General features: G+C 45.0%; 1 protein-coding gene and 1 long non-coding RNA gene across 4 annotated transcripts in view; one reads left to right on the top strand and one right to left on the bottom strand.

The window, feature by feature from the left end:
• Positions 1-550: 550 nt before the first annotated feature.
• On the top strand, positions 551-27686 carry LOC309623741. 2 transcript variants are annotated; one of them, XR_014241511.1, is made up of 5 exons: positions 551-5619; positions 5994-18458; positions 21988-22060; positions 23136-23318; positions 26505-27686. It is a non-coding gene; the product is annotated as an uncharacterized lncRNA (long non-coding RNA). The 2 variants fall into 2 exon arrangements; XR_014241512.1 differs by lacking the exons at positions 551-5619; positions 5994-18458 and having other exon boundaries at positions 21939-22060.
• The window catches only part of STK10 (serine/threonine kinase 10), a 120616-nt gene continuing 113026 nt past the window's right edge, over positions 20139-27728 (bottom strand). Inside the window, exons 18-19 of one of the 2 annotated variants that reach the window (XM_082380858.1) lie at positions 26559-26672; positions 20139-23150 (exon numbers count right to left, since the gene is read on the bottom strand). In XM_082380858.1, the coding sequence (XP_082236984.1) occupies positions 23010-23150; positions 26559-26672 (255 nt within the window). In that variant the 3' untranslated portion in view covers positions 20139-23009. Of the gene's footprint in view, positions 23151-23309; positions 25627-26558; positions 26673-27728 lie in introns of those variants that run through there. The other variant, XM_082380859.1, reaches the window with a different exon arrangement.

Consider the following 27728-nt stretch of genomic DNA (forward strand, 5'->3'; position numbering starts at 1 on the left):
TTACTCATCACTCAGAGTATACCTAGGTTTTTTCCTTCTCCATCAGCTGGTGGAGAGAACCTTCCTCTCCCAATGAAGCCATAGGTATCAGCTGAAGGAGAGGCATTAATGGGGCTCAAAACTGGTAGCCTATTAAGTAACTCAGTGAATGGGTTGGAGCAATATTCTCAAGGGCAGAATGTGCCATCTCTGAAACTGGAAGAGGCTTGGCAAGCATGGTGCTTCTTTCTTAGCATTAGGAGTTGCAAGGTGCAATAATAATTCCTGTACCCTAAAGGGAATGTCCTGGCATAACATTCCCTGGATCATTGAGCACTTCAAAACTCCACTTGCATAGTAAGATTTTTATCTCCCAACCTCTTGGAGCACATGGTCTTACTGGGACATAGAGAGTAATGGCCACTTCTTGCTCATCAGGTCCAATTAATATTATGTATCCATATAATGGACCACTGTGATGATACATGGAAGGTCCAGAAAATCAAGGTCCATTTGGACTGTGTTTTGACAGAGAACAGGAGAGTTCACAGGAGAGCCCTGAGGTAAGATTGTCGATATATACTGTTGTCCATCTGTAAATGCAAATTGTTTCTGATCTTCCTTTCTGATCAATATTGGAATATTAGGTCAATAGCCACATACTGTGTAAGAGAGGCTGTGTTGCTTCCTTCCAGTATAGATACCAATCCAGCGTAGCAGTTGCCGTGTGGCTGCCCCTTAGCTAAGTTTGCATAGACCTCTGTCATCTGCCATATCTATCTGGTTTTTACAGGGACCAGACTGGTAAATTAAAATAAGATATAGGGCTTCCCTGGTGGCACAGTGGTTGAGAATCTGCCTGCCAATGCAGGGGACACAGGTTCGAGCCCTGGTCTGGGAAGATCCCACATGCCGCGGAGCAGCTGGGCCCTTGAGCCACAATTACTGAGCCTGCGCGTCTGGAGCCTGTGCTCCACAACAAGAGAGGCCGCGACAGTGAGAGGCCCGCGCACCGCGATGAAGAGTGGCCCCCGCTTGCCACAACTAGAGAAAGCCCTTGCACAGAAACGAAGACCCAACACAGCCAAAAATAAATAAATAAACAAATACTTAAAAAAAATAATAATAATAATAAAAAATAAGATATAATGGGGACTACCATCCTTGCATCCTTTAAGTTTTTTAGGTTAGCACAGCATTTGACCCAAGAGGCAGTATTGTTAGTGATTTACTATCTTAGCCAGATTCGGAGTGATGGGGAGGAAGATAGCAGTTCAGGGGCTTTCATTTGGCCTTTTCTACTATAATAGTCCTTATTACATAGGTCAAGGAACTAATGTGAGGGTTCTTCCAGATGCTAAGTATATCCAACCTGATTATACATTTAGGTACTGAGGAAATGATTATCAGATATATCTGTGAAGACTTCGGACCCACTGTAACAAAGTCTGGAGCCAGGACTACATATATTACCTGACCTCCAGAATCCCTGCTTTAATGATGAGTCTTTGATGTGCTTTAGTTTTGGAACTTTTACTCCCCTTCTCAGCACTGTCATGGTAGTTCCATCATAGTACCTCACTTAACGTGGCCATTGGCTTTCCAAGTATCTAAACACTATCTTACTATTAGGATCAGTTCCAAGGCCTCTTGTCAGCATATTAAACATTGAGTCCTGGAAAAGTATCTCCATGTCAACAAACACTCCTTTAATCAGACTAATAGTCCACCACCCCTGACCCTGGTTCAGCATCCTCAGTACATTTGCAGGCAAGCACTCCTGGCTTTTGCTGCTACATATTAGCCTGGTCCTGTAGCTCCTTTGGTGAATAATTCTTTTCCACCCTTAACAGGCCAGCACTTCCCCAGGTGGGTCGTGCTGAGACTTAACCCTAGTTATTGGCCTAGGGTCCAGAAGGGGATGTGGAGGAAGATCTTGAGGAAGGCAGGTACTGTTTTGCAGGATATCTGCCTCAGGTAAGACCTCTGCATAGTTTCTGCAAGGAGGGGTGCTGCTGTTATCTTCTAGCGAGGGGAAGTAATTCACTTTTGCATGCCCAGAATGTTCAAATGGATCTCAGGTTCAGTATTCTCAGGTGCATCTTTCTGGATATCCCTATCCCAAGTCTCAGCGTCCCACTTCATCCCTATCAGGGGCCTAACTTTGGTGTAGGAGACTTATTGAGGCTGTAAAGTTAGCCACTGCTGAAATTCTACTATTCTTACAGTGTAGTCTTGTGCCTGGTCTTTAGCACAATTTACCTTCCAGCTACAGTAGATGACAGTCTTTTTTGAAAGCTGTTAGTGAGACCTTCTGATTTTCACGTCTTGCCTTAAATTGGTAATTGTCTGCCCTGAGCTTGTCGTTTTCTCTCTTGAAGGCATCAATAGCATCCAGCAATAATGAACTAATTCCATAGTCCTTTAAGTTATTGTTTTCTCTGTATTGCACAAGCCCATACAACTCTTTTCAGTTGTATCTGATTCCAGTTTACCACAGGTACATATTTTAGTAATGTCAATGTTATGGTATATCAGGTGATAATAACACTGCACTTACCATCAGTGATGGCATCTTTATTGCCATCTGACCAGCAAGTGATCAGATTCCAAAATCTCGTCCTTAGAGTCTGTTTCCTGTGACCACTACGAGTTCCAAATGTCTTAGGTAAGGTTCTTCAGAAGCAGACTATGAAATGGGACTTTGTGTGCAAGTAATCTATTTAGGAAATGCTCCCAGGAAAAACTGGAAAATGAATAGGAGAAGCAGGAGGGGAAAAGCAAAGCAAAGCAAGTGTGTGATCTCAAACAAAGTCCCATGGAGGGTAGCTTCAGCTTGATGCCACAGGGGAACTTTGGAATATAAATTGCGCCTCAAGAGTTTTTGTCCTGACTTGTTGCCAGGAAGCTGGGCTTTCGTACTCCCACACCAGTCAGTCACTGGCTAAGGCCCGTCTCAGGGTGGGTGGATGTAAATTCCCCGAGCACTTCTGACTCTGCCTGTGGGCACAGTGGCTCCAGTAGCCCTTGAGTAGGCCTTTGAAGAGTCTCAGGTGTGGGCTGTTAGAAGCAAAAGACACAAGCTGGGGGAGGGGCAAAGAGAAACCTTTAAGGGGGATCTGGGTGGAGCACCAGGGGTATCCACTATAAGTGCTTACCTTTCCTTCCCCCCTTAACTCCTCTTTTACTCCTCCAGTCCTGGAGGAGCCAGGCACAACATAGTGCGTGGGGAAGAAGAGAAGAGCCACGTGGCAGAAATGATGAAGAGGCAGATTAGTTGGGACAGGCTAGGTTATACTGTACTAGCAAACAACCCTAAAATCTCAGCAGCTTATCACAGTAAAGTTTATGATTTCTTATGCCTCATGTCCTGTGTGGATTGACAGAGGGCTGTGCTCCACATGGTCACTGGGGGCTAAAGTTGTTAGAGGATCCACCGTCTTGTTCTGCAATATCTTGAACACACAGCTTCCTGGGTGATTTTTTTTTTTTCTTTTAATTGAAGTATAGTTGATGTATAATATTATATGTTACAGGTATATGATACAGTGGTTCACAATTTTTAAAGGTTATACTCCACTTATAGTTATTATAAAATACTTGCTGTATTCCCTGTGTTGTACGGTATATCCTTGTGGTTTATTTTATACCTCATAGCTTGTACCTCTTAATCCCCTAACCCTGTATTGCCTCTCCCTCCTTCCCTCTCCCCACTGGTAACTACTAGTTTGTTCTCTATATCTGTGAGTCTGCTTCTTTTTTGTTATATTCACTAGTTTGTTGTATTTTTTAGAGTCCATATATGTGATATCACACAGTATTTGTCTTTCTCTGACTTCTTTCACTTAGCATAATGCCCTCCAAGTCCTTCCATGTTGCTGCAAATGGCAGAACTTAATTCTTTTCCATTGTGTGTGTGTGTGTGTGTGTGTGTGTATGTATGTATATGTGTGTGTGTATATACATATATATACACACACACATATACATACACACCACATCTTCTTTATCCATTCATCTGTTGACGGACACTTAGATTGCTTCCATATCTTGGCAGGTGTACATAATGCTGCTATGAAAATTGGGGTATATGTATCTTTTCAAATTAGTGTTTTTGTATTTTCTGGATATGTACCCAAGGAGTAGAATTGCTGGGTCATATGGTAGTTCTATTTTTAGTTTTTTGAGAAACTTCCATACTGTTTTCCACAGTGGCTGCACCAATTTCCATTGCCCCCAGCAGTGTACAAGGGTTCTCTTTCTCCACATCCTCACCAACGTTTGTTATTTGTGTTCTTTAGCCATTCTGACAGGTGTGAGGTGATACCTCATTGTGGTTTTGATTTGCATTTCCCTGATGATTAGTGATGTTGAGCATCTTTTCATGTGCCTGTTGGCCATCTGTATTTCCTCTTTGGAAAAGTGTCTATTCAGTTCTTCTGCCCATTTTTTAATCAGGTTGTTTGTTTTTTTGATGTTGTATTAGCTGTTTATATATGTTGAATAGTAACCCCTGATTGGTCACATCACTTGAAAATATTTGAAATATAGGGAATCACATGGTGCAGCTGGTGAGTATCATCCCAGCCATTCCTGTCTCTTTCACTGCAAGCTTCTAAGTCTAGTTTAAGCTTGAGCTGGATGAGAAAAAGTTTAAATCAAATGTGAAAGTAAAACTTGGTAACTAGACTTGCCAAAATAATTTTAGAAAAACAATGATATTTGCCAGAGATTTTGTCACCAAGGCAGGGGAAAATGGTTTTACCTAGCACAGAGGATGTGAAAGAATTAAGGTTCCTAACAAAAAACTGAAAATAGCCAAAATGCCTAACTATATAATAGTGGTTAAGTAGATTATGTACATTCACAGGTGGGTAGGTTACTTAGCCATTTCAAACTATGTGTTTCCCGAGAACTTTTAATGGTGGTGTTAAAATGCTTATGATGTAAGGGGAAAAAGTTAGGATATAAAACTGCATATGAGAATTCCCATCTCTTACCTGGATTACTGTAAAGGCCCTACTTACCACCCTTCTGCTGCTCCAGTATGTTCTTTATGTTGCAGCAGTCACCTGTCTCCAACATAAAGCCGATGTCACACATGACCTTCAGGATAAAATCTCTGTTTCTTTTCATAGTTTACATATATCTCTCTGGTCTGTCTCTCCTACTTCATTTTTCTCAACTACCCACTTCATACCCTATTCTCAAATTTATATCCCCAGCCCGGACATTTCCTCCAAGCCCCAGATGTATGTAGACAAGCAACATCCCTCTTTGGTTGTGTCATAGCCATCTCAAATTTAACATGTGCAAAATTAAACTTGGTTTTTTTGGAGGTCTCACTTTAAAATTGAACTTTTGATTCCCTCTCTTCAGTACACCAGTGTCCTGTGCCCATCTTTTCTAACTCTGTAAATGCTACCTCTATCTACCCGGTCACCAAAGCCAGAAATTCAGGAATCACCCTTGAGTTTCAGCTCCTTTCCAACTTCAGCTTGCACTTGGACCCTCATGGTCTCTCTGATCCCTCGCTATGTCATGGTATTTCAGCCTCTCAATTTCCATTTCTAACTGGTTGTTCTCTGAGTATACCCCAGTTCAAATCACTAAGAGAGAGATTCCAGTTGATTCAGCTTTGTCTCTACTAGTTTTTTTTTTTTTTTTTTTTTTTTTTTTTAAATGAAATGAGGTTAAGGATTTTTTTTTTTTTTTTTTAAGACAATCAGATGTTTTTATTTATTTATTTATTTATGGCTGTGTTGGGTCTTCGTTTCCGTGCGAGGGCTTTCTCTAGTTGTGGCAAGCGGGGGCCACTCTTCATCGCGGTGCGCGGGCCTCTCACTATCGCGGCCTCTCTCGCTGCGGAGCACAGGCTCCAGACGCGCAGGCTCAGTAATTGTGGCTCACGGGCCCAGTTGCTCCGTGGCATGTGGGATCTTCCCAGACCAGGGCTCGAACCCGAGTCCCCTGCATTGGCAGGCAGATTCTCAACCACTGCGCCACCAGGAAAGCCCTCTACTAGTTTTTTGATGTCCTGAAGGAAGAGTCAACCCATCTTACTGGTTCTACCATTTCATCAATTTTTTAGCATGTTTCCTCTCTCTTGGAATTGGTAAGAAAAAGGTTTTGCAAATTTTTCAAAGTCTCATCCAAAGTGAGAAGACATGGACAAGTAGAGGTAGGAAGGATAGAGCTCCAAACTAATTTAATGATTGTTGGAGGCTTATGACAACATCCACTATTGTGCCTATACACTGAATATTTCATTTCAGTTATTCTTGTTTCATGTCTAGACTTTTTACTTGTTTCTTTTTTTTCTTAATAAAACTTTTCTTGAGATATAATTCATATACCATAAAATTCACCCTTTAAAATTATACAGGCAAATCTCAGAGATATTGTGGGTTCAGTTCCAGACTGCAATAAAGTGAATATCACAGTAAAGTGAGTCACATGAATTTTGTGGCTTCCCAGTGCATATAAAAGTTATGTTTACACTATACTGTCATCTGTGAAATGTGCAGCAGCATTATATCTAAAAATGCTTAATTAAACCTTAATTAAAAATACTTTTCTTGCTGAAAATTAAAAAACAATTACAATAGTAACATCCAAGATCACTTATCACAGATCACCATAACAAATACAATAACAGTGAAAAAAATTGAAGTAGTGTGAGAATTACCCAAATGTGAAGCAGAGACACGAAGTGAGCAAATGCTCTTGGAAAAATGGTGCCTCTAGACTTGCTCAATCCAGGGTTGCCACAAACCTTCAAGTTGTAAAAAACACAGTATCTGCAAAGTGCAATAAAGCGAAGCACAATAAAATAAGGTATGCCTGTACAACCAGTGGATTTGTTTGTTTGTTTTTTAGTATATTCAGAGTTACACAACCATTACCACTACCTCGTTTTAGAACACTTGGTTCCTTTTTAAACTTTTGTTTTTAGCTCTCTGCTGAAAATTTCGAATCACGTCCTCTGTCTCCTCAAAGACAGTAAGCACAGTGATTTTATACTCAGATTACTCCAGTATCTGGCACCCCTGTTGGTCAACTTCTAATGTTCATTGTTTCTGCCAGCTTTAGCTTTAATATTTTCCTATGTGCCTAGTTATTTTTTAATTGTGTGCTAGACATTTTATTTGTAAAATTGTTTGCAGAAATCATTGAAACCTAAGATGTTGTTCCCCTTCAGAGAGGATTCACCTTTGCTTCTGCCTGGAGCTTGTGAGCACTAGCAATACTGCATCACCCGAGGCCAATTTTAGGGGTTTTGATTATTTGAAGGAGAACTATAGTACCTATGAGGCCTGTTAACATCAGGTTTACTGTTATTCATGGGTGTAGCCTTTGAGGGCCCTACAGAGGCAATGGTTTCACTTGGGTCCCCTCCGCCCTGCCCTTATCAGGCTTCTAATCCTTGTGCTCTTGGCCCTGGGAGGTTGTCAAAAGCTCACCTCCACATTTCTGTTATCCACTCTGGGATCAGCAAATGCTCCCAGGGTAAAATACCAGCATCATCCCTCTGGCTCTCCGTCCTTGCTTGAATCCTAGCCTGGTAATTCTTCACTATCTTGTAGTTCTCATATGCCTTCAAGTAGATGTGTTTGTTACTGACCAGGGTCCTTGGCCTTCCTTAATCAATAGAAATTGATAAGAGGCCAGACAAGAAATTTAGGCCAGGCTTTATTGGGGCCCCTGCTGCAGCATGGGGAGAGTGAAAACAAATAACAGGTTCCCTTGCTCTCTCGCTCGCTTGCTGAGCGGGGACCGAGCTGGTTCCTTATATGGGGTGAGGGTAGGGGTGTGTCCAAGGGTCGGGCCCAAACTGTGGTTTGCCCACCCCTTAGGTGGTGTTGTGTGGAGGGGGTGTGCACAGTACCCTTCTTTTGCTCCTGTCTCCCTGCTTTTGCTCCCGGCTCTTCAGAAGTGGCAGTTGGGTTTTTTTGGTCTCTTTGTATCTTGTTGTCCATAATTTGCCCCAACTGCGTGGGCATGCATGCAGTTATTTTTAGTTCCTTATAGTTTCTTTGTTTTTTGTTGCTTGAGGAGACATTTGTCCAGGTGCAAGCATTGCAGCACTGTAGCAAAGGGTCCCAGGTCCCTTGTCTCATCCCCTGTCTCTCCCCCACTAAGGGATTCTACACCCCTTATTCTTAAGGGGTAAGGGGCCAAAGGTCTGTTCTTCTGAAACTTCTTCTTGCTGGACAGGGGCTGTAGGCCCTAGCCTACCCTAGAGGTACAGTTGCTGACTGTTCCAAGGACCTGTAGGGACCTGGGCCATCCTCCGCTGGAATGGGCTGAATTCCTTAAGCCATTATGAGTCTTACTTGAAACTGTTGGAGACTAGAAGACACAAACTTAACCAAAAAGTTAAATAAACAAGGGCCAAAAAGGGGAAGGACAACGATAGCCATTAAAGGGCCTAGAAAGGCAAGGAACCAGCTTAACTTCTGGAGGACTTCTTTAACTGCTGACCAGACAGTGGAGGAGATATCACCCCTACCAAAATTATGAAGCCACTCTGCCTGGGCGTGTATTTCCAGGTGCGGTAGGAAGTATTAGTTATCACACAAAGTATCTTGTCGATGGTGCCTGTCTTCTGAATGGGTATCTCAGATTTTCCACTGGCTCACAGGTGTATTGTTCTTCTTTTGCGACCTGCGGGATTTCTGGATGTAAAAGCTTTGGTCTGGACAAATGTACCCAACTAGCTGTCCCTTGCAGGTTGACAGCAGTGGGGGTGGTTAAAGTTACTTTATAGGGGCCCTTCCATTTTGGCAATAGTTGGCCTTTGGGGGACCCCTCTTTCCAGGCTTTAGGAAGAACTTGGTCCCCAGGGTTTATTTGTGAAGGAATTGCTCCTTCCTCTATATTTTTAGTGGGAGCTGGCAGTGCCCTGTGGGCATAGTCTTGGATTGCCTTCTGAACTTGTCCTAGATTAATAATGTATCTCAGGGCCTGGTTCACTTCCTCATCCAGTAGAATGTCAGTAGTTAGAAAAGGCCTCCCATAGGTCATTTCAAATGGGCTAAGACTCAGACCACTCCTGGGAGCTACACGGACCCCGAGGAGTGCAATAGGAAGAAGTTGGTCCAGGGTTCATGAGTTTCTTGGTAGAGCTTTGCTAAGGTTTTCTTTAAAGGATGGTTCATTTTCTCTACCTTCCCTGAAGACTGTGGGTGCTAAGAGATGTGTAGCTTGTAGTCTATCCCTAGGGCGGTTGTGAACCCCTGTGTGATTTTGGCTATAAAAGCAGACCCATTTTCGCTTTAGAGGGACTTTGGAAGTCCAAACCAAAGAATTATTCCTTTTAATTGGGACTTACAGACTTCCATAGCCTTTTCAGATTGCGTGGGGAAGGCTTCAGCCCATCCTGTGAAAGTATCAACAAACAGCAAAAGATATTTATATCCTGATCGCGGGGGCATTTGGGTGAAATCTAACTGCCAGTCTTCCCCCGGATATGTCCCTCCGTGTTGAATTGGCCTGAGTAACGAAGAGGGGATTGGATGGGCCTGTGGGTTATTCCGGGCACATAAACCACAGGCAAGCGTTACTTGTTTTACTGTTCTTTTAAGCCCCGTCCCTGAAAAAGTCTTTTGCATCAAGTTCCACAGTGCATCCCTCCCATAGTGGGTGGCGTCATGTAAGCTCTTAGTGAGTTTCCATGGTTGGGCCTCAGGGATTAGAGCCTTATCCTCCTTTTTGTACCAGCCTGTGCTTCCTTTCTCATAGCCCCATTTCTCAGCATTTTCTTGTTCCTATGGGGAATACTGGGGGGGGGGCTAGGGAGTTCACGGGGGCCAATCACTAGGGCCATAACTTGTTCGGGTTCCTACAGTCGAGCTGCCTGTTTTGCAATTTGATCAGCTTTGCTGTTCCCTTGGCTCACAAAGGATCCATCCCTCTGATGGCCCCTACAGTGGATTACCGCCACCTGGGTCGGGAGCTGCACCGCTTCTAAAAGATCCAAGATCAAATCTTTATGTTTTATGGGGGAATTTCTAGCGGTTAACATTCCTCTTTCTTTCCAAATGGCAGCATGAGCATGTAGCACGTGGAACCCATATTTAGAGTCAGTAAAAATACTTAATTTCTTATCCTTCCCTAATTGCAAAGCTCTCATTAATGCAGTTAGTTCAGCCTTCTGGGCTGATGTCTGGGGTGGCAGGGCCTTGGCTTCTATGACTTCATCTAGACTAACTATGGCATACCCCGCCTTCCAGGTTCCCATTTCTAGAAAACTGCTCCTATCAGTAAACCGTTCGACCTCAGAGCTGTCAGGAGGTTCATCTAGAAGATCAGGCCTGCTGGAGTAAGTTTGTTCTCTGGTCTGTATACACTGATGCAGTAAGTCTCCACTCTCGACCTCTGAATGCAGGGTTGCTGGGTTCAGGGTTTGGCACACCTTTAAGGCAATGTCTGGGGTGTCCGTTAGGAGGGCCTGACATGTTGTTAACCTTCCTCCAGTCAACCAATGATGTCCTTTGACTTCCAGCACAGAGTGTACCTGATGAGGCGTTAATACATCTAAGTGTTGTCCCAGGGTGAGCTTGGAAGCCTCATTAACCAACAGGGCTGTGGCTGCTACTGCCCGCAGGCAGCTTGGCCATCCCAGGGCCACTGAGTCCAGTTGTTCTGAAAAGTCAACCACTGGTCTCTGATCTGGTCCCAGCTTTTGGGTCACGAGTCCTAGTGCTGTCCCTGCCCTCTAGTGAATGTATAGGGTAAAGGGCTTGTCCAAATTTGGAAGCCCCAGTATTGGTGCTCTGCTCAACTCAGTCTTTTTTTTTTTTTTTAATTTTGGCTGCACCGGCTCTTTGTTGCAGCATGTGTGATCTAGTTCGCCGACCAGGGATCGAACCCGGGCCTCCTGCATTGGGAGAGCAGAGTCTTACCCACTGGACCACCAGGGAAGTCCCTCAACTCAGTCTTCAGAGTCTCAAAGCCCCGCTGGTGGTCCCTGTTTCATTGAAGGTTTTCCCTTTCTTCTCCCTTTAGAACCTCATATAGGGGTTTTGCTGTAAGGCCATAATTTGGAATCCAGATACGACAGAACCCAGCCATCCCGAGAAAGCCTCGGAGTTGCCTCTTTGTGGTTGGGGGTGGTTATACACTAATTGCTGTTTTTCGATCTATGGCCAGGGGTCGTGCCCCTGGGGTCAAAACAAATCCTAAATATTGAACCCTTGTTGTGAGATCTGAGCCTTGGTTGGAGAGACTTTATATCCCCTTTTTTGCCAGAAAATTTAGGACCCTAACAGTATTTTGATCTGAATCTTACTTGGTCTCACTACTTGTCAATAAATCATCAACATATTGTAGCAGAGTTCCCTTCTCAAGGCTCAGTTCCCTCAGTTCCGTAGCTAACACATTTCCAAAAAGATGGGGCTGTCCCGAAAACCCTGCGGAAGCACTGTCCAGGTGTATTGGGTAGCCTCCAGGGGGTCAGGGTCCCTCCATTCAAAGGCAAAAAGGTATTGAGTTTGGATGTAGGGGAATACAGAAAGATGCATTTTTGAGGTCCGAAACAGAGAAATACTGAGTGCTCCCTGGCACTTGGGTGAGGAGGGTGTAAGGGTTTGTTTGGCACCAGTGGGTGAATAGGGGTGAGTGCCTCATTCACTGCTCGTTAAGTCTTGCACAGACCGGTACTCCCCGTTAGGGTTCTGAATGGGGAGGATCGGGGGTATTGCAAGGGGATTGGCAGGACCTAATGGGTCCGTGTTTTAGGAATTTGGTGAGCAGTGGTTGGATTCCCCTCAGGGCCTCAGGCTTTAAAGGATATTGTCTTTTCCAGGGGTATTTTTCCCCAGGCCTTAACCTTATTTTTATTGGGGGAACACATTTTGCCCTTCCTGGCACCGAGGTATCCCAAACTGCAGGATCTACTTGTTCTCTAATTTCTTGGGGGATGTCTTGGGGGAATATTTTGATGACCAGCAGGTGGGTCATCTGGGGCTACTAATAGATGCATTCTCTGTTTGAATTCTCTACCTCCTTGGACTTCACCCTCTCCTAAGCTGTCCTACTAGCTCCTAACTTATTTAGCACATCTCTCCTGAGGAGGGGGACAGGGCATTCTGGCATATACAGAAAGGAGTGAGTAATAATAATGGACCCGACTCTGCAGGCAAGGGGAGACGTAAATCGCCTTACCTTTGGCTGTCCATCAACTCCCATCACAGTACAGTCATGGATGGAGAGGCCAGCCGGCCAAGTCAGAACAGAGCAGGCGGCTCCAGTGTCTACAGGAAATTCAGTTCTCCTACCTGCCACATCGAGGGTGACCCGAGGCTTCGCTGGAGTGACGAGGATGGACTGAGTGGGATCTGGAGCCCGGCAGGCGCTTGGGCCCCGTCAGTCCATGTGTGGGAGTCTGTCATCTGAGACATTCCTGGGGACCTGGGGCCGGTTGGGGTTGCCCCTCCAGCATCCCACAGGACATTCCCCCTTCCAGTGCCCCTCCTTCCAACAAAAGGCACACTGGTTTGGGCTTCTTGGCGGTCTGTCTAGCCTTCTCGGCCCTCCAGGATCCCCTGGAGGTGGTGGGTGAATCAGAGCAGCCAAAAGCTGCGTTTTCTTTATTAGCCTCTTATCCTTCTTGGCTTCCTCCGTTAAGTCTCAGTTATTTTAGACCTTGAAGTGAAGGCCTCCTCTACCAAGGTTGACAACGGGGTTTGGGGCCAAGCCTCAGGCTTTTGTAATTTTCTCCTGATATCAAGAGTAGCCTGGGTGATAAAATGCATGGCCAACAGTGTCCTTCCTTTTGTGGGCTCAGGGTCTGTATTGGTGTACTTCCTGAATGCCTCTGTCACCCGGGTCAGGAAGACTGCCAGGTTTTCATCTTTTTCTTGTGTAACCTCTCAGACCTTATCAAAATGTACAGGCTTCACCATGCACCTTTTCATTCCTTCTGATAGACAAGTAATATAATGTCTCATCCTAGCCTGGCCTACATGATCTTCATAGTCCCAGTGTGGGTCATGTTCTGGGACTGCATCCCCACCCACCTGATAAATTTGGTGGGGTAGATTGGTGGCCAGTAGGCCATCTGCATGTTCCCTGGCCTTTTTTAGTATACCCTTCTTTTCATCCAGGGTGCACCAGTGGGCCAGAATAACCATGACGTGCTGACAAGTAAGAGAGAATGTTCCTATAAGTTTCCCTATGCTGGGATGTATTCCTTGAGATTGAGCATCTGTAAAGCCTACGATGCGGGCTACTTGGAAGTGGCCAGCCCAATATGTAATCTGTAACAGTGTCTGGGCTGCCAAGGCCTGGAGTGATGGGGGACCTAGAGGTGCAAAAAGGAACTCCTGGAGGAATTGGAGTTAGGCACAACGGAAAATGCCACAGGGGTCAGGACCTGAGGGCCTAGAGGTGGGAGTATTCCCCCAGGGGACTGTTTTTTCCGTTTTTTTTTTTTTTTTCCTTTTGGACATAGAGTAAGGTGAGAGTCTAGGCAGCAGAAGAACCCAGAACCCTTTCCTCTATCTGTTTGGTGGCTACAATAAAATTGGGGAGAGCCTGATGATTCCATCTGACACAGGCAACAGCGAGTTTGGACAGTGTTTCCCATGTAATTTAACATATCAAATGAACCCAATTAGTTTAGGATTTCTCTTTGGGATGCCCCAGGGGTCCCTTGAAGCACCCCAAAGTTAGCTGGAAGTCAAAAGAATTTCAATTAGAATTTGATATTTGGGAAGCCTGTCAAAAATTTCAAGAAGTTTTAAAACACCTGGTCAAACAGGATCATAGGTTGCTGTGAAACAGTACTTATTTCTTGAGCTAAGGTGGAAAAAAGATTTCAAAAATAAATACAGATCACTTAAAGGCACAGAAACTCACATGATCTGTTATCAAAAGCAGCATTCCAGGAAAACTTTGTTCTCTTATGAGAGAGAGAAACCAAATCCAGACTTGCATCAGCCTACTCTTAAAATCCATTTACCTAATTAAATTTAATCCAGCCTTAGAAAGTCCTGACCACATACAAAATTCTTTTTCAATTGTTCCTTTTCCACAAGTCTACTGCAAATTTCTGTAGCCATCTTTTGTCCCTTATTCTTTTCCCATTCAGAAATAACCAGATCTAGGACAAAATCACCTTTTTCCTTTTAACAAAATATATTTTCGTTCCTCATACCTTCTTTTCTGAAAACACACATCCTACTTTCCTTAAGCAACCATGAACTGTCTTTTACAGTAGCATTCCTTGATTGGAATATCCCATAACCTCTAGAAACTTCTGTCTTCCCAAAGCACAATTTCTTTCGTTAATGTGGTGCAAGACATGTGTCTAATGACCCCAAACATTTTTAGTTTCCCTCTTGCAAGAAGACAGTAGTAGGTAAATTTAGACCTGTTTAGCAATTAATGTTCCAATATTTCATCTTATTTGAAATGGCCTGGATACTCAGTGGATTCCTATCATTCAACTTAGTTTAGTTTCAAGTTACCAAAATTTGGAGGGACTATTTAGATGGACATTTCCAAAACATAATTATTCCTATAGAGTTTACCAAAAAGCTCTTATCCCAGTTATATTTACTTAAAAGTTTAATTATATCAGGTTATTCTACTTGTTGACAGATTTTATAACAGAAACAATATGCACTTATTGACTTCCAGTAACCTTAGGTACAATAAAAGTATTGATATTATACTTAATGTTAATGACTCTAAAGACATGTCTGTATTAATTAAACCCACAGACTTAAGCTAGACAAGTTAATTTTTACATAAAGACAGAATGTCTCATAGTTTTCCCACTTGAATGTATTTTTTAAATTTTTTTTACATTTGTATTGGAGTATAGTTGATTCACAATGCTGTGTTAGTTTCAGGTGTACAACAAAGTGAATCAGTTATACATATATTGGGAAAAGTATACATATATTATGGAAAAACCCAACATTTTGTCCAGCCCAATATATATATCCATTGTTTTTCAGATTCTTTTCCCATATAGATTATTACAGAATATTGAGTAGAGTTCCCTGTGCTATACAGTAGATCCTGCTGTTTATCTATTTTATATATAGTATTGTGTATATGTTAATCCCAGTCTCCTAATTTATCACTTCCCTCCACGTTTCCCCTTTGGTAACCATAAATTTGATTTCTAGATCTGTGAGTCTGTTTCTGTTTTGTAAGTAAGTTCATTTGTATCATGTTTTTTGTGGATTCCACATATAAGTGGTATCATATGATATTTGTCTTTCTCTGATTTACTTCACTCAGTATGATCATCTCTAGGTCCATCCATGTTGTTGCAGATGGCATTATTTCATTCTTTTTTATGGCTGAGTAATATTCCATTGTGTATATATGTACCACATCTTCTTCATCCATTCCTCTGTCGAAGGACATTTAGGTTGCTTCCATGTCTTGGCTGTTGTACATAGTGGTGCATTGGGGTGCATGTATCTTTTTGAATTATGGTTTTCTCCGGATATATGCCCAGGAGTGGGCTTGCTGGATCATATGGTAGTTCTATATTTAGTTTTTTAAGGAACCTCCATACTGTTCTCCATAATGGTTGTACCAATTTACATTCCCACCCCACTTGAATTTAAAAGACTTTTTTTTTTTTTCTCTTCTCAATTTGGGGGACTACAGATAGATCAGGTAGTTCCTGAGAGCCCAGGCAGAATAATTACATTGCAGAAGCAGAGGAGAGAAATGCAAACTCCTTGAGCTCAGATGGAATAGTTACATTGCAAAGGCAGAGGAGAAAGATGCAAGCTCCTCTCCCCCCCCCGCAACTGCCTTTTTTTTCTTTAAAATCCCAGTAAGTAGCCCAAGGCTGGAGTCTCAGGCAACGTGGGCTGTGTTTGTATTTCAAGGCTTAAGTGCTCCACTATGCCCACAATGTCAGCGGAGACTTGTAGGAGCCGTTGGACAGACAAAACTATATAAAACAAAGATACCAATGACAAAAACTTAAAGACACAAACAAGAAGTTTTCAGGATAAAGGGGACCGGAGTGCAGGTATAAGGATCAAGGGAGAGATAAAGGGAGGAGGGACAGAAAAGACTGGAAAAGAGAAAGAGACAGCAGGAAGATAAAGGTGAGAATATCAGGACAATAGGACTTCCAGCCACTACACAGTATGAGGTTTGAGCCTCTATCACTCTCATAAATCTCCCTTCAGAGAGAGCCCGCTGGACCAGGATCTGCACATTGTGAGGCAAGCCTCTCCCACCTCTCCCACCTCTGCTTGTCACCTGTCAAGGTGAGCCATTGCCAGCCAGAGGGAGCACAATCTCACTAGCTGAGAGGAGTGATGCTGTAGCTGCCCGACGTCCACTCGGAAGGATAGGCCAGAAGTAGGAGGGCACAGAGAGAGGAGAGGTAGAGAGCTATCAGGAGAGGGAAAGGGACAAGGGAGAGGGGGAAAGCATTGCCTGAATGAGGGTACTGAGGCCCCCAGGGGCCAAGAAGGCAGACTTACCAAACATGGTGATGCTGAAGCAAGACATTCAGATGGCCACTTGTCACCCATGGGGAAGCTGCATTCGGTGTTCCCAGAGGTGCCCAGATCCCCTCCCGGGAAGGGGACAACTGCCCCACATTGGGTGCCATAAATCCGTTACCAACCAGGGTTCTTGGCCTCCTTAATCAATAGATATTGATAAGAGGCTAGACAAGAAATTCAGGCAAGGCTTTTCCCTTGCTTGCTCCCAGGGAAGAGGGGGTGGGCATGCGCTGGTTCCTTGTATGGGGTGAGGGTAGGGGTGTGTCCAAGGACCGGCCTGGAGGGGTGGCTTAGGTGGTGTGCCCAGCCCTTTGGTGGTGCTGAGTGGAGGGGGCATACATAGTACCCTGCTTTTGCTCCCAGCTCTTCAGAAATGAGAGGTGGGTTCTTTTGGCCTCTGTGTATCCTGTTGCGCATAACTTGCCCCATCTGCTCATGTACGCAGTTGTTTTTAGTCCCTTGTAGTTTCTTTGTGTTCTGTTGCTCGAAGAGACATTTGCCCAGGCGCAAGCACTGCAGCAAAGGGTCCCAGGTCCCAGCCTGTCTCATGTTCAGTATTTTTGTCCAGATTTTCTAATTGTCCTCAGTGTCAGGACTGATCAGGATGACCTAGTCTGCCATCACTGGAATTGAAAGTTCTCTGTTTCATTTTTTTTTTTTTAAACAGATTTTGAAAGGATTTTATTTATTCTTAATAGATGAATGGGAGTACAGGTTGTTCATATCCAATATGGACTCCCTGTCCAAACACTGTTTATATATTTTTTAAAATTAATTAATTTATTTATTTTTGACTGTGTTGGGTCTTCGTTTTTGTGCGAGGGCTTTCTCTAGTTGCGGCAAGCGGGGGCCACTCTTCATCGCGGTGCGCGGGCCTCTCACTCTCACGGCCTCTCTTGTTGCGGAGCACAGGCTCCAGACGCGCAGGCTCAGTAATTGTGGCTCACGGTCCCAGTTGCTCCGCGGCATGTGGGATCTTCCCAGACCAGGGCTCGAACCCGTGTCCCCTGCATTAGTAGGCAGATTCTCAACCACTGCGCCAACAGGGAAGCCCCCCTCTGTTTCATTTTTAACTAAAGACATACTTGTTAATCAGACCTAGTGAACACGCATGGTAGCACAGTGAGTTAATATACATACAATCTACAGCCCCCAGATCCCTACTGCTCCCTTTATGGCATGAGAAGCCCAGACTGGGTATCTTGGTGTTGCAGCGTGCTGGATTCTGGGTGTTTAGGGGTCAGCTAAGGTCTTACTCCCTGCCCTCATGAAGCCTGCAGTCTGCCCTTTCCTTCCTAAAGTCTCCAACCTTTGTGGGCCAATATTCCCATTTGATTTTGTCTCTGTTCTTCTCGGCCCATCTCTTGAGTTGCTACACTCATGATTTCAACTGTCCTCCCTCTGAGTAAACTCTTTCCCAGTCTTCGTACTGCTCTCGGGGCAGTAAAGGTCAGCCTGAGCCTGGCATGCAGGTCTGGCCCTGTCCTTTTCTCAGCCTCATGGAGCATAAACCATTCACTCTCAACTATAGCCCAGTCTCTGAACGCATGTGTTTTGGCACATACAAGTTTGGCCTCCTAGACTCAGTATCACCTCCACTGGGAAGTCTTCCCTGATTCTCCCGAGCTACATCAGCCTGAACTAACACTCTGCTTCACCAGGTCTGTTTCCCCAGGAGGACAAGCATTTTGAAGCCAGTGTCAATGTCTTATTCATTTCAGCGTCTCTAGCACTTGGCATTTAAGAGGTGTCAATTAATGTGGAAGGATCTCATGGGAAATCTCATGGGAACTTGGGAAAAGTGCCACACATCCCCTAACGCATTGTCTTTTCCACCAGTCGAATGAACCTTTTTCTCTGGGAACCTCAGTCAATTTCTACTCCTTAATGGGAGGCATGCCAGCTGCTTATCCGCCTGCATCCCCCAGACACGTCGAGTTCACAGCCCTGTGGGACACTGTGACAGTGGACTGCCACCTGCTGGTGAGAAGGTTTCTTGGCCAGTGACAGGAAAGTTTCTAGGCCAATGACAACTCAGGGCTACAGACAGAGGAGGGGTTCTTAAGGCATTCCACAAACAATATAAACCCCTTCTCAGAATAGTATTTTCAAATGCACAGTATAAAGCACATAGATTACAAGTGAAACCAGTCATAATGAAATAGGGGTGTCAAAATATTAGAAAATATATATACTATGTGTGATATATGTTATATGTATTTGTGTCTCATTAAATAACAAGATCCAGTAATAGGTCCAATAACTACTATAATTTCAAAATGATGAACGAAAATGATAACTGAAGATGTCTGCAACAGCTGTAATGTGAGATGCAGTCTCTGTGATTTCTACTGCTGACATAGTCACAAGTACTGCTAATAATATTAGAGTTTGTTGCCTATACCCATAAGGAAAGGAAATGCTGAATTTCAGTTAGAGGTTAGTGAAACTAAAGACCAAATATTTCCCATCCAGGTACAAAGATACCCTGAATTCTACCCATGGATCCCTTGTGTGTGTTTGAGGGGGGTCCATGGACTCCAGGTTAAGAACCCCTGAATGAGGTTTTAGAGGCATGGCTGACATTTTTTTGGCTGCGTTGGGTCTTTGTTGCTGCGCGCGGGCTTTCTCCAGTTGGGGCGAGCGGGGGCTACTCTTCGTTGCGGTGCGCAGGCTTCTCATTGCGGTGGCTTCTCTTGTTGCGGAGCACAGGCCCTAGGCACGCGGGCTTCAGTAGTTGTGGCACGTGGCCTCAGCAGTTGTGGCTCACGGGCTCTAGAGCACAGGCTCAGTAGTTGTGGCCCACGGGCTTAGTTGTTCCGTGGCATGTGGGATCTTCCCGGACCAGGGCTCGAACCCGTGTCCCCTGCATTGGCAGGCGGATTCTTAACCTCTGCGACACCAAGGAAGCCCATGGCTGACACTTTTTTTTTTTTTTTAAAGATTTATTGATTGATTGATTGATTGATTGCTATGTTGGGTCTTCGTTTCTGTGCTAGGGCTTTCTCTAGTTGCAGCAAGCGGGGGCCACTCTTCATCACGGTGCACGGCCCTCTCACTATCGTGGCCTCTCTTGTTGCGGAGCACAGGCTACAGACGCGCAGGCTCAGCAGCTGTGGCTCACGGGCCTAATTGCTCCGCGGCATGTGGGATCCTCCCAGACCAGGGCTCGAACCCGTGTCCCCTGCATTAGCAGGCAGATTCTCAACCACTGCGCCACCAGGGAAGCCCTGGCCGACACTTTTGAACATGGCAGAGATGCTGGTGGTTAAGTGTGTGTGCCTCTTGCTGAATGTAATGGGCGCAGTTGGCGGGAGAGGAGCTGTGGAGGAGACAGTGCAGTTCAAACTTTGAAGCCACAGGCACTTTATCAGCACTTACCAGTGCTCTGAGCTTTCGCCTGACTCTCCCCTTACCCAGCATGTTTCCTCGTCTATAAAACGAGAATGACAGTGTCTTCCTCGTGGGTTGTTGAAAGGATTCAGTAAGTTAACATGTAAAAACTCCTGGGGTCAAATGTTCACTGTTAAATGAGAAGGATATAAATGTCTGTAGAGAAAACACACACACAGCCAAGCGTAACTTCTTTCAGAACAGAAACCCCAACGTCTGACCTGCTGTACAACCTGGGAGGCACCAGTGTACTCAGACGATAGGAAACCCTTTCTTTTTTTTTTTTTTTTTTTCCACTGTTCAAGGTTTATTTATTGTTTTAGTTGGTATAACAGATAGTTGGCTGCATTATTTATGTTGATTTTTCCTTTTTACATTACATGGCAATGTATACTATTCTGATACATATAGTACATAAGATTCTTTAGAACAAGACATAACAATGTCTTGTTATGCACAAGACATGCAACACTGGATTTATAATCAATCCCAGAATGTGATTAATTGGAGAATAAAAGTTGGACTAGGCATCTTCGCTAAAGGAACCAGAAGTGCTATAACACAGAGTTAAATACACATCTGGTTTGAAGGGCAACTGCAGCATCTGCAACATTGTCAGTGGTACCTCTTGAGGAAGTAGAACTATTTTACACGAACCAATTTAGGACCACACAAGATAAGTGCCATGCAGCATCAGGATACAGCTGCAGGGGAAACCCTTTCTTGGTTAAGTCTGCCCTGCTTTTCCCACCCCAATCCAAGAGAACAAACCCAAATGCAAAGAGTTTCTCACCTTGTTATTTTATTAGAAGCATATTTACACTCTCGCAGTTAACTTTGCAGAGAACATTTAACAAAAGTTTTTTATATAAAGTTTGGAAACTACATAAAAATAACTTCTATTCTTCATAAAGGGGAAAATATAAGTTAGTTCTATTTACTCTGCTAAAAATTGACTGTAAATGAGAAACAGTTCCGTCTGTCCCTTCCAGAGAAAACGTTAGCACAGAACACAAAGAATACTGCATGGGCCTTCTCAATGTTGGGCATCGCACGCTGGCTCAATTGTGAGACTGGGAGACCCAACCAGACCCCATCCAGAAAGGACAGGGGAGGTGTTAAGGCTAGGGCAGCACTGAGCAGGAAGCAGCAGCTCCCTGAATGAGATTCCAATGTGAACGACAAACCAAAGAAGGAAATGATCAAAGACTTTCACCTACACCATGAAACTGGCATTTCACCTAATACTCATTCTCACACCCCAGGCTACAAAAGGCAGTACTGTAAATAAAGCACAAGTCAGCCCTGCCACTGGCCATCACCTGACCATTCGCCAGTGCTGGCCTCGCCTGGTGGAACTGGGTCTGTGTTCTGTAGTTACACTGTTAGTTCACGTTTTCCCAGCACGTGTGCACCAAAGACAATCAAAGGGGATAATTGTTTCACTTGTCTCATTTGTGTGAGACCTGAAAATTGTCCCTTCTGGGTCAAATACTGAATCAGGCAAGCTGAGTGCTCACTAACCGAAGTGGACCAGTGCCTTCCCATGGCCCCCAGTGCATCTTTACTGCATATGTAAGTCTTTGGAACCCCAAGTCCCTTTTCCTATTGAATGGTTACCCTACTTTCCCAAGATCCATTTACAGCCAGTGCCCAGAAAACCCCAGGGAATTGCTTTAGAAAGACAAAGCACTGAGCCCTTACCTATAGGAGTGAAGAAAGAGGAAGTCCTCCCAGGGTGTGTCAACCACCCCATCACCACCAAAATAGTACCCAGACTCAATACACCCATTTGATTCCTCAAAATCACCTTCAGTTTTCCGTTTTGTTTTTTTAAAGCAGGTATTTTCCTAAGGAAGCCATTCATTTATATTTTTTTCAAGTTAGACATAAAGGCAAAAAAAAGTTTTCTTTGTAAATAAACCGAATGCTGGGTTGAGCATTTGCTTTTACTGGGTTATCTACGCTCTGCAGCCTGTGGGGATCAGAATCTGTGGGAGGCCAGCTGAGTCATCCAAAGGCCCAGCATTCCATCTGCGATACAGAAGCTTTGCTTTTGCCAGGTTCCTGGGGGCAGGAAGCACTGCATTTCTCCCTGATGCTTTTTCTCCCTGAACAGAAGTTCCAGTGACTGCCAGCCTCTGTCTGAAGTGTAAGGCCAGACTCTGAACTAGGAGGGACACAGAGCAGAGGCAAGCAGCCTTCCCGTATCACCTGCAGACAGGATGGGCAAGTGTGAGACAGAATGACTGGGGTGGGAAAGTCTTGTGGGATGAGGAATGTACCCCTGAACACAGGATCCCGTGCGGGGCCAAAAGGAATCGCAGGCTGGCGGTTCAGCCTGTGCCTCTGGTGCCAACCCCCAGCACGCCCAACGGCTCCCCTCACGTGTTCAGTGGCACGGGCTCAGGCAGCGAACATGTTCCAATCCACCTGGCACAAGAGGCCCGGGGGGCCAAGGGGTGGGTGGGTGGGCGTGTGTGTGCAGGAAGGGGGAGTACAAGATGGCACGAAACACTTGCGATCAGGGTGAAGCGTTCAGCCTCTCCCCATCCCAGCGCTGTAGACACTGTCTCAAGAAGAAAGCAGGTTGGGGGAACTGGAGGAAGGAGGGCACCCCCTGAGCAGCTGGCTGCAGACCAGGCTCCACTGGGGACCAAAATGGCTGTTAGAAGCCGTGGTTCTTGGTCTGACACTGCAGGGAATGGCTGAAAAGCCACCGACAGTCACAATAGGGCGCGCCCACGGTGACTTCAGCAGTAGCACTTCGTGCCCACAGACAGCAGAGCTGGTGTTTTGGCAAACAGGAGGGGCCTCGAGGCCACAGAACACCTATTCCTCCTGGTCCCTGGCCCCCCCAACTGCCCAAATCGCTGACAGCTCAAAGGAACCTGGGGCTCAAATGGAATGCACGTTAGGATCAGGCAGCACGTTAGGATCGTAAAACCTCGCCCTCCACGACGAGCGAGAAGTCAGAAACGCCGGGTGGGTCTGTCAGGCACAGCTGGGGTGGCACAAGGCAAGGGGCTGGATTCGAGCCGGCATGGAAGCAAGAGGGAAGGGGCTCCTGAGTTACTTGTTCACAGAGAACGGGAGGGCCCCGAGGCCCGCCGGCCTGCCAGCCACAGCCCTGGGCGGCTGTTACGAAGCATCCGCAGAGCTGTAGGGGAAGAACCTGGTGGCCTTGTTTGGGGTGGTGGGGCTCAGGCACTCTGCCTCCTCGTTCATTTTGAAGAACATCTCCTGCTCTCGCTTCTTCTGGTTCAGCTCTTCTTCCAGAGCCTAGGACAGAGGGCAGACGGAGCTCGTTTGGATCCCTTAGGACACAAGTCTCCCCCAACCACAGGACCCCCACCGAAGTGGCCTTCTCTGGAAATTCCCCTCCCAGGCCTCAGTGCTCGGGTAACTTGGTCTTCCCTCGCTCCTGTCCCAGCGCCCATCACCCAGAAGGTAGGTACCACCTCCTCCTTCCTCGTGCCACAGCCGCGCAGGAGTTTCCTATGGACCAAGGGCTCTGCTTTGGGGAAATGCCAATCTAGATGGCATGTGAGGGAGAAGCAGATGCAGATCAGCTGGCAGGAAAACAACCAAAAGAATGGAGAAAAACCTGAGGTAGAAAATGGAGCAAGAGGTTTAACAGCAGAGGAAACAGAGATGTCCGAGTTACATGGTGTTCCTAACCAGGGCACCGTCCTGCAGAATCAGGGGACTTCTTTTCAAAATATACGTGCAGTCATGCCACCCCCCTGAGATTCTAATTCTGAACGTCTGTGGTGGGACAGGGGTTCTCTACATTGTAAAAGCACATCAGATAACTGCAAGGGGAGCATCTAGACGACAAGCACTGCAGGAGCTTCCCTTGGGCACATGCAAGTTTATCTAGCTAAATTGTGTCCTACCAGAAAAATTTCTTGAGGGTTCTCCAAAAATAAATAATTATTCAATTAAGAAAGGAAGCAGAGTGCAGAGGAAAGAGCAGGGGCTTTACAGTCAAATAGGATTCAGCTCCATTACCAGCTGGGTGGGCCTCTGCACGCTCCCTTTCCTCTCCAAGCCTGTTTCCTCTCGTGTAACGTGGCAATATCACTACCTGCCTGGCCGGGCTACTGCAAAGATTAAATTAAAAACTAATGGGCTATAATTACTTAGTACTTCCTACATGTCAGGCACTATGCTAAGTGCATTACATCTTATTTAAACTCCACCCTATGAGATAGACACCACTATCCCCATCTTAACGATGGAGAAACTGAGGCTCAGAGAGCTTAGGTCACTTGCCCAAGGTCATTCAGCTAGCTGGAAGCAGAGCCAAGATGGGCCTAACTGCAGAGTTCAAGCTCTGAAACACTGTGCGCCACCATCTGCAAAGCCAGGCACACATGAGTTACTCAGTAAATGTGGCTTCTTTATTACTTACTTTCACTGTAGAAGTAACCACTTTCACAGGATTTGACCAGCATTCTATTATGTCTCTCTTTTTAAAACTATTATTTGATGCCCTGAAATAGTCGCAACAAACAACTTAATTACTAGATATCCCCTTAAGCTCTCATTCCTTCAACAGTACTAAATTCTAGTGAGCTCTACCTCTAAGGAAAAATGGGGAAGGGACACTGAATCACAATGCCAGTTTTTCCAGTCTGTTGTAAGATATCCATATTCAAAAGATACTGGAAATCTAGATTTTTATGTAAAATTTCCTTATACTTAAAAAACTGGCAACTTAAAAAATTTTTTGGAATTGCTGTATGTTGGCCATACCTAATGCCTCTAAGCCAATTTCAGCCTGTGGGCCATCAGTTTGTAACTTCTGCTATAGGAATACCGATTTCATTATAATAGCTACCACTTTTTTGAGCACAGAGAGGTTTAATAACTTGCCCCGGGTCTCACAGCTAGTAATGGGGGAGCTAGGACTTTCTCCCACGTCTGTCTTCCTTCAAAGGCTATGCTCTTAAGCACTACTCTATTTTACCTCTATATAACCTATATATTCCTCTATATAACCTACGGCAGGAGTCAGCAGTCTTTTTTCTGTAAAGAGCCAGATGGTAAATATTTTTGGCTTTGCAAACCTTAAGGTCTCTGTTGCAACTACTCAACTGCTGTTTGGTGTAAAATCAGCCAGAGACGATACGTAAATGAACGAGCATGGCTGTGTTCCAATAAAACTTTATTTACAAATACAGGTGGTGAGTCAGATTTGGCCCATGGGCAATAGTTTACTAACACCTCTTTTAAGGGAAGAAATGTTATCTTCATCTTATGGCCCCAAAAAGCAAGCAAGGTTCAGGAGGGAAGACCTGTCTGAGGCCACATTCTGTGTCAACTATGACCCAAGCAACACCTTATTGACCTTACTAGATATTCTATACTTACTGAAAGAAAGAAATCTGAATTTGTCTAAAAATATTCCACGATGTACAGTCATCTCCCCTGCCCCCATATACATGGGCAGCAGCTCAAAGCTGCTGACTGAAATGCAAGAGTGTAAAAGAACGTTTATTCCAGGATGCAAATCATCACCTCTGGGTCAGTGTTCCAGCAGCAACCCAGGTGACTAAGGATAGGATGATTCTACAAAGAATTCTGGGAAGAGGCAGCCCGCACCAGCAAAATCCAGTGCCAGCTCTCCAAATACACACTCGCGGCACCTCCCCTAAGCCCAGGCACCCCCAAGAAGCAATCTGGGCAGTTGCTAGAGGCAAGATGATGATTCATTTTCAGACTCTCAGGATATGCCAAGGGTGCAGGAGCCCTAGGTAAGAGAACCAGGTGAACATCTATTTCCTGATGCCAGATCAGCCTGCGTCAGCAGGAGTATTATTGATTTGAGTGTCAAGTATCAAAAGTCCTAGCGGACCGTGCGTGGTTACAGATAAGTGTGGGCCTATTAACAGGAAGGTCTGGGACCCTGGCCAGCTTCCAGCTAGAAAGCTCCATTAGCACAGGGAGGGAAGCCTCTATTCAAGGACTCCCAAGGCCGTTATATGGCTGAGGTGGGCAACTGCCTCCTGGGCAGATCACAGTTACAGCAAGCAGAGTTCAAGTACGACGGCAGAACAAACCTCAGGGCTCAGGACACATGATCAAGGGTAATTAGGGCAGCTGTCTCCTCAGAGAGTTTAGGAGAGTGGAAGGACATGAGTACGTCCTTGGCCTATACTGTGGGCTGGTGGCTTTCTGCATAACACTATACAATATTATCTTCACTTTACAAATGACCACACTGAGGCCCTGTGATGGTTAATTTATCTGTCAACCTGGCAAAGCCATGGTAACCAGTTGTTTGGTCAAACACTAGATGTCACTGAGAAGGAATTTTTTAGATGTGATTAACATTTAACTCAGTAGACTGAATAAAGCAGCTTACCCTCCAAAATGTGGTTGGGCCTCACTCAATCAGTTGCAGGCCTTAAGAGAAAAGACTGAGGTCCCGCTAAAGAAAGAGGGATTGGGCCTCCACACTGCCCTGGGGCTCAGCACTGCAACATCAACTCTTCCCTGGCTCTCCAGCCTACCGTCTGCCCTGCAGATTTCAGGCTTAACAGTCCCAACAATTGGGTGAGCCAGTTCCTTCCAATAAATCCATAAATCTGTACCTTATCCATATCTGTGTCTATATCCATACCCCAGGCAGACACCGATGGCACAACACGAAGCAGAGCCCACCAGCCCAGACAGGGTTACCTTTTTGCGTGGCCGAAGCTTGTCCCGCCATTCCTTTAGGTTCTGGTTATGGCTTTCGTCCAGAGCCTTCAGTTTCTGGGTTTCATGCTCTACCAGGAGGTGACACTTTTCATTCTGCAATATATTCCAGGAAGTACAGGTAAGAAGCACAGAGGGCTGAGATATACCATGAAGGTACCAGCATCATTCATTTATTACTTCTCCTTGATTATAAACTCCATTTATACAAAACGCTCTACATGTAAATACACATGCACCAAAAGATGCCTGGAAGACTATTCCAGAATCTTAACATTAATAATTCTTATTGAGTAGTGGAATCTGCAGCAATTTTGCAACTTTCTTCTTTGGGCTTTCTGCATTGTTTGAATTTTTCAACATGAATGTATAAAACTAATAACAATAAATCTGTGCCCTAATCCCACCACACAGAGGCAACCACCACAGAATTTTAGATATATTTCCTGTCAGGCTCTGTCCGGTGCATTGTTTAGCTCACCCTGTATACACAATTCTGAAACCTGCCTCCCTCTCCTCTTAACATTATAATGTAAACATTTCTACATTTCTACAAAGGATTAACATTTTTTATAATCGTCATTTTAATTCCTACAAAATATCCCACAGTATGGTTTAATTTATTTAAACATTTCCCTATTTTTGGCCACTTAGGTTGCTCTTAATCTTCACTATTATAAATAGCATTGTGTTAAACATCTGTGCTATGTACTGAATTGTGTCTCCCCAAAATTCATATGTTGAAGCCCTAATGCCCAATGTGATGGTATTTGGAGATATGGGGCCTTTAGGAGATAAACAGGTTTAGATGAGGTCAAGAGGGTAGGGCCCTCATGGCGGGATTAGTGCCCTTATAAGAAGAGACCAGAGAGCTCATATGCTAGAGTGCTCCCTCCCTGTCTCCTTCCCTCCTTTTCTCCCTCTCCCCATCTCCCTCTCTCCCCCCTCTCCTTTTCTCTCCTCTCTCTCTCTGCCATGTGAGGACACAGCAAGAAGGCATCCGTCCGCAAGCCAGAGAGAGAGACTTCACCAGAACCCAGCCATGCTGGCAAAGCTGATCTTGGATTTCCAGGCTCCAAAACTGTAAGAAAATAAACTTCTGTTGTTTAAGCCACCCAGTCTGTGGTATTTTGTTACGGCAGTGTGAGCTAA

This window comes from Balaenoptera borealis (genome assembly GCF_965194805.1).
Source record: "Balaenoptera borealis genome assembly, chromosome: 2".
NCBI lineage: Eukaryota > Metazoa > Chordata > Mammalia > Artiodactyla > Balaenopteridae > Balaenoptera > Balaenoptera borealis.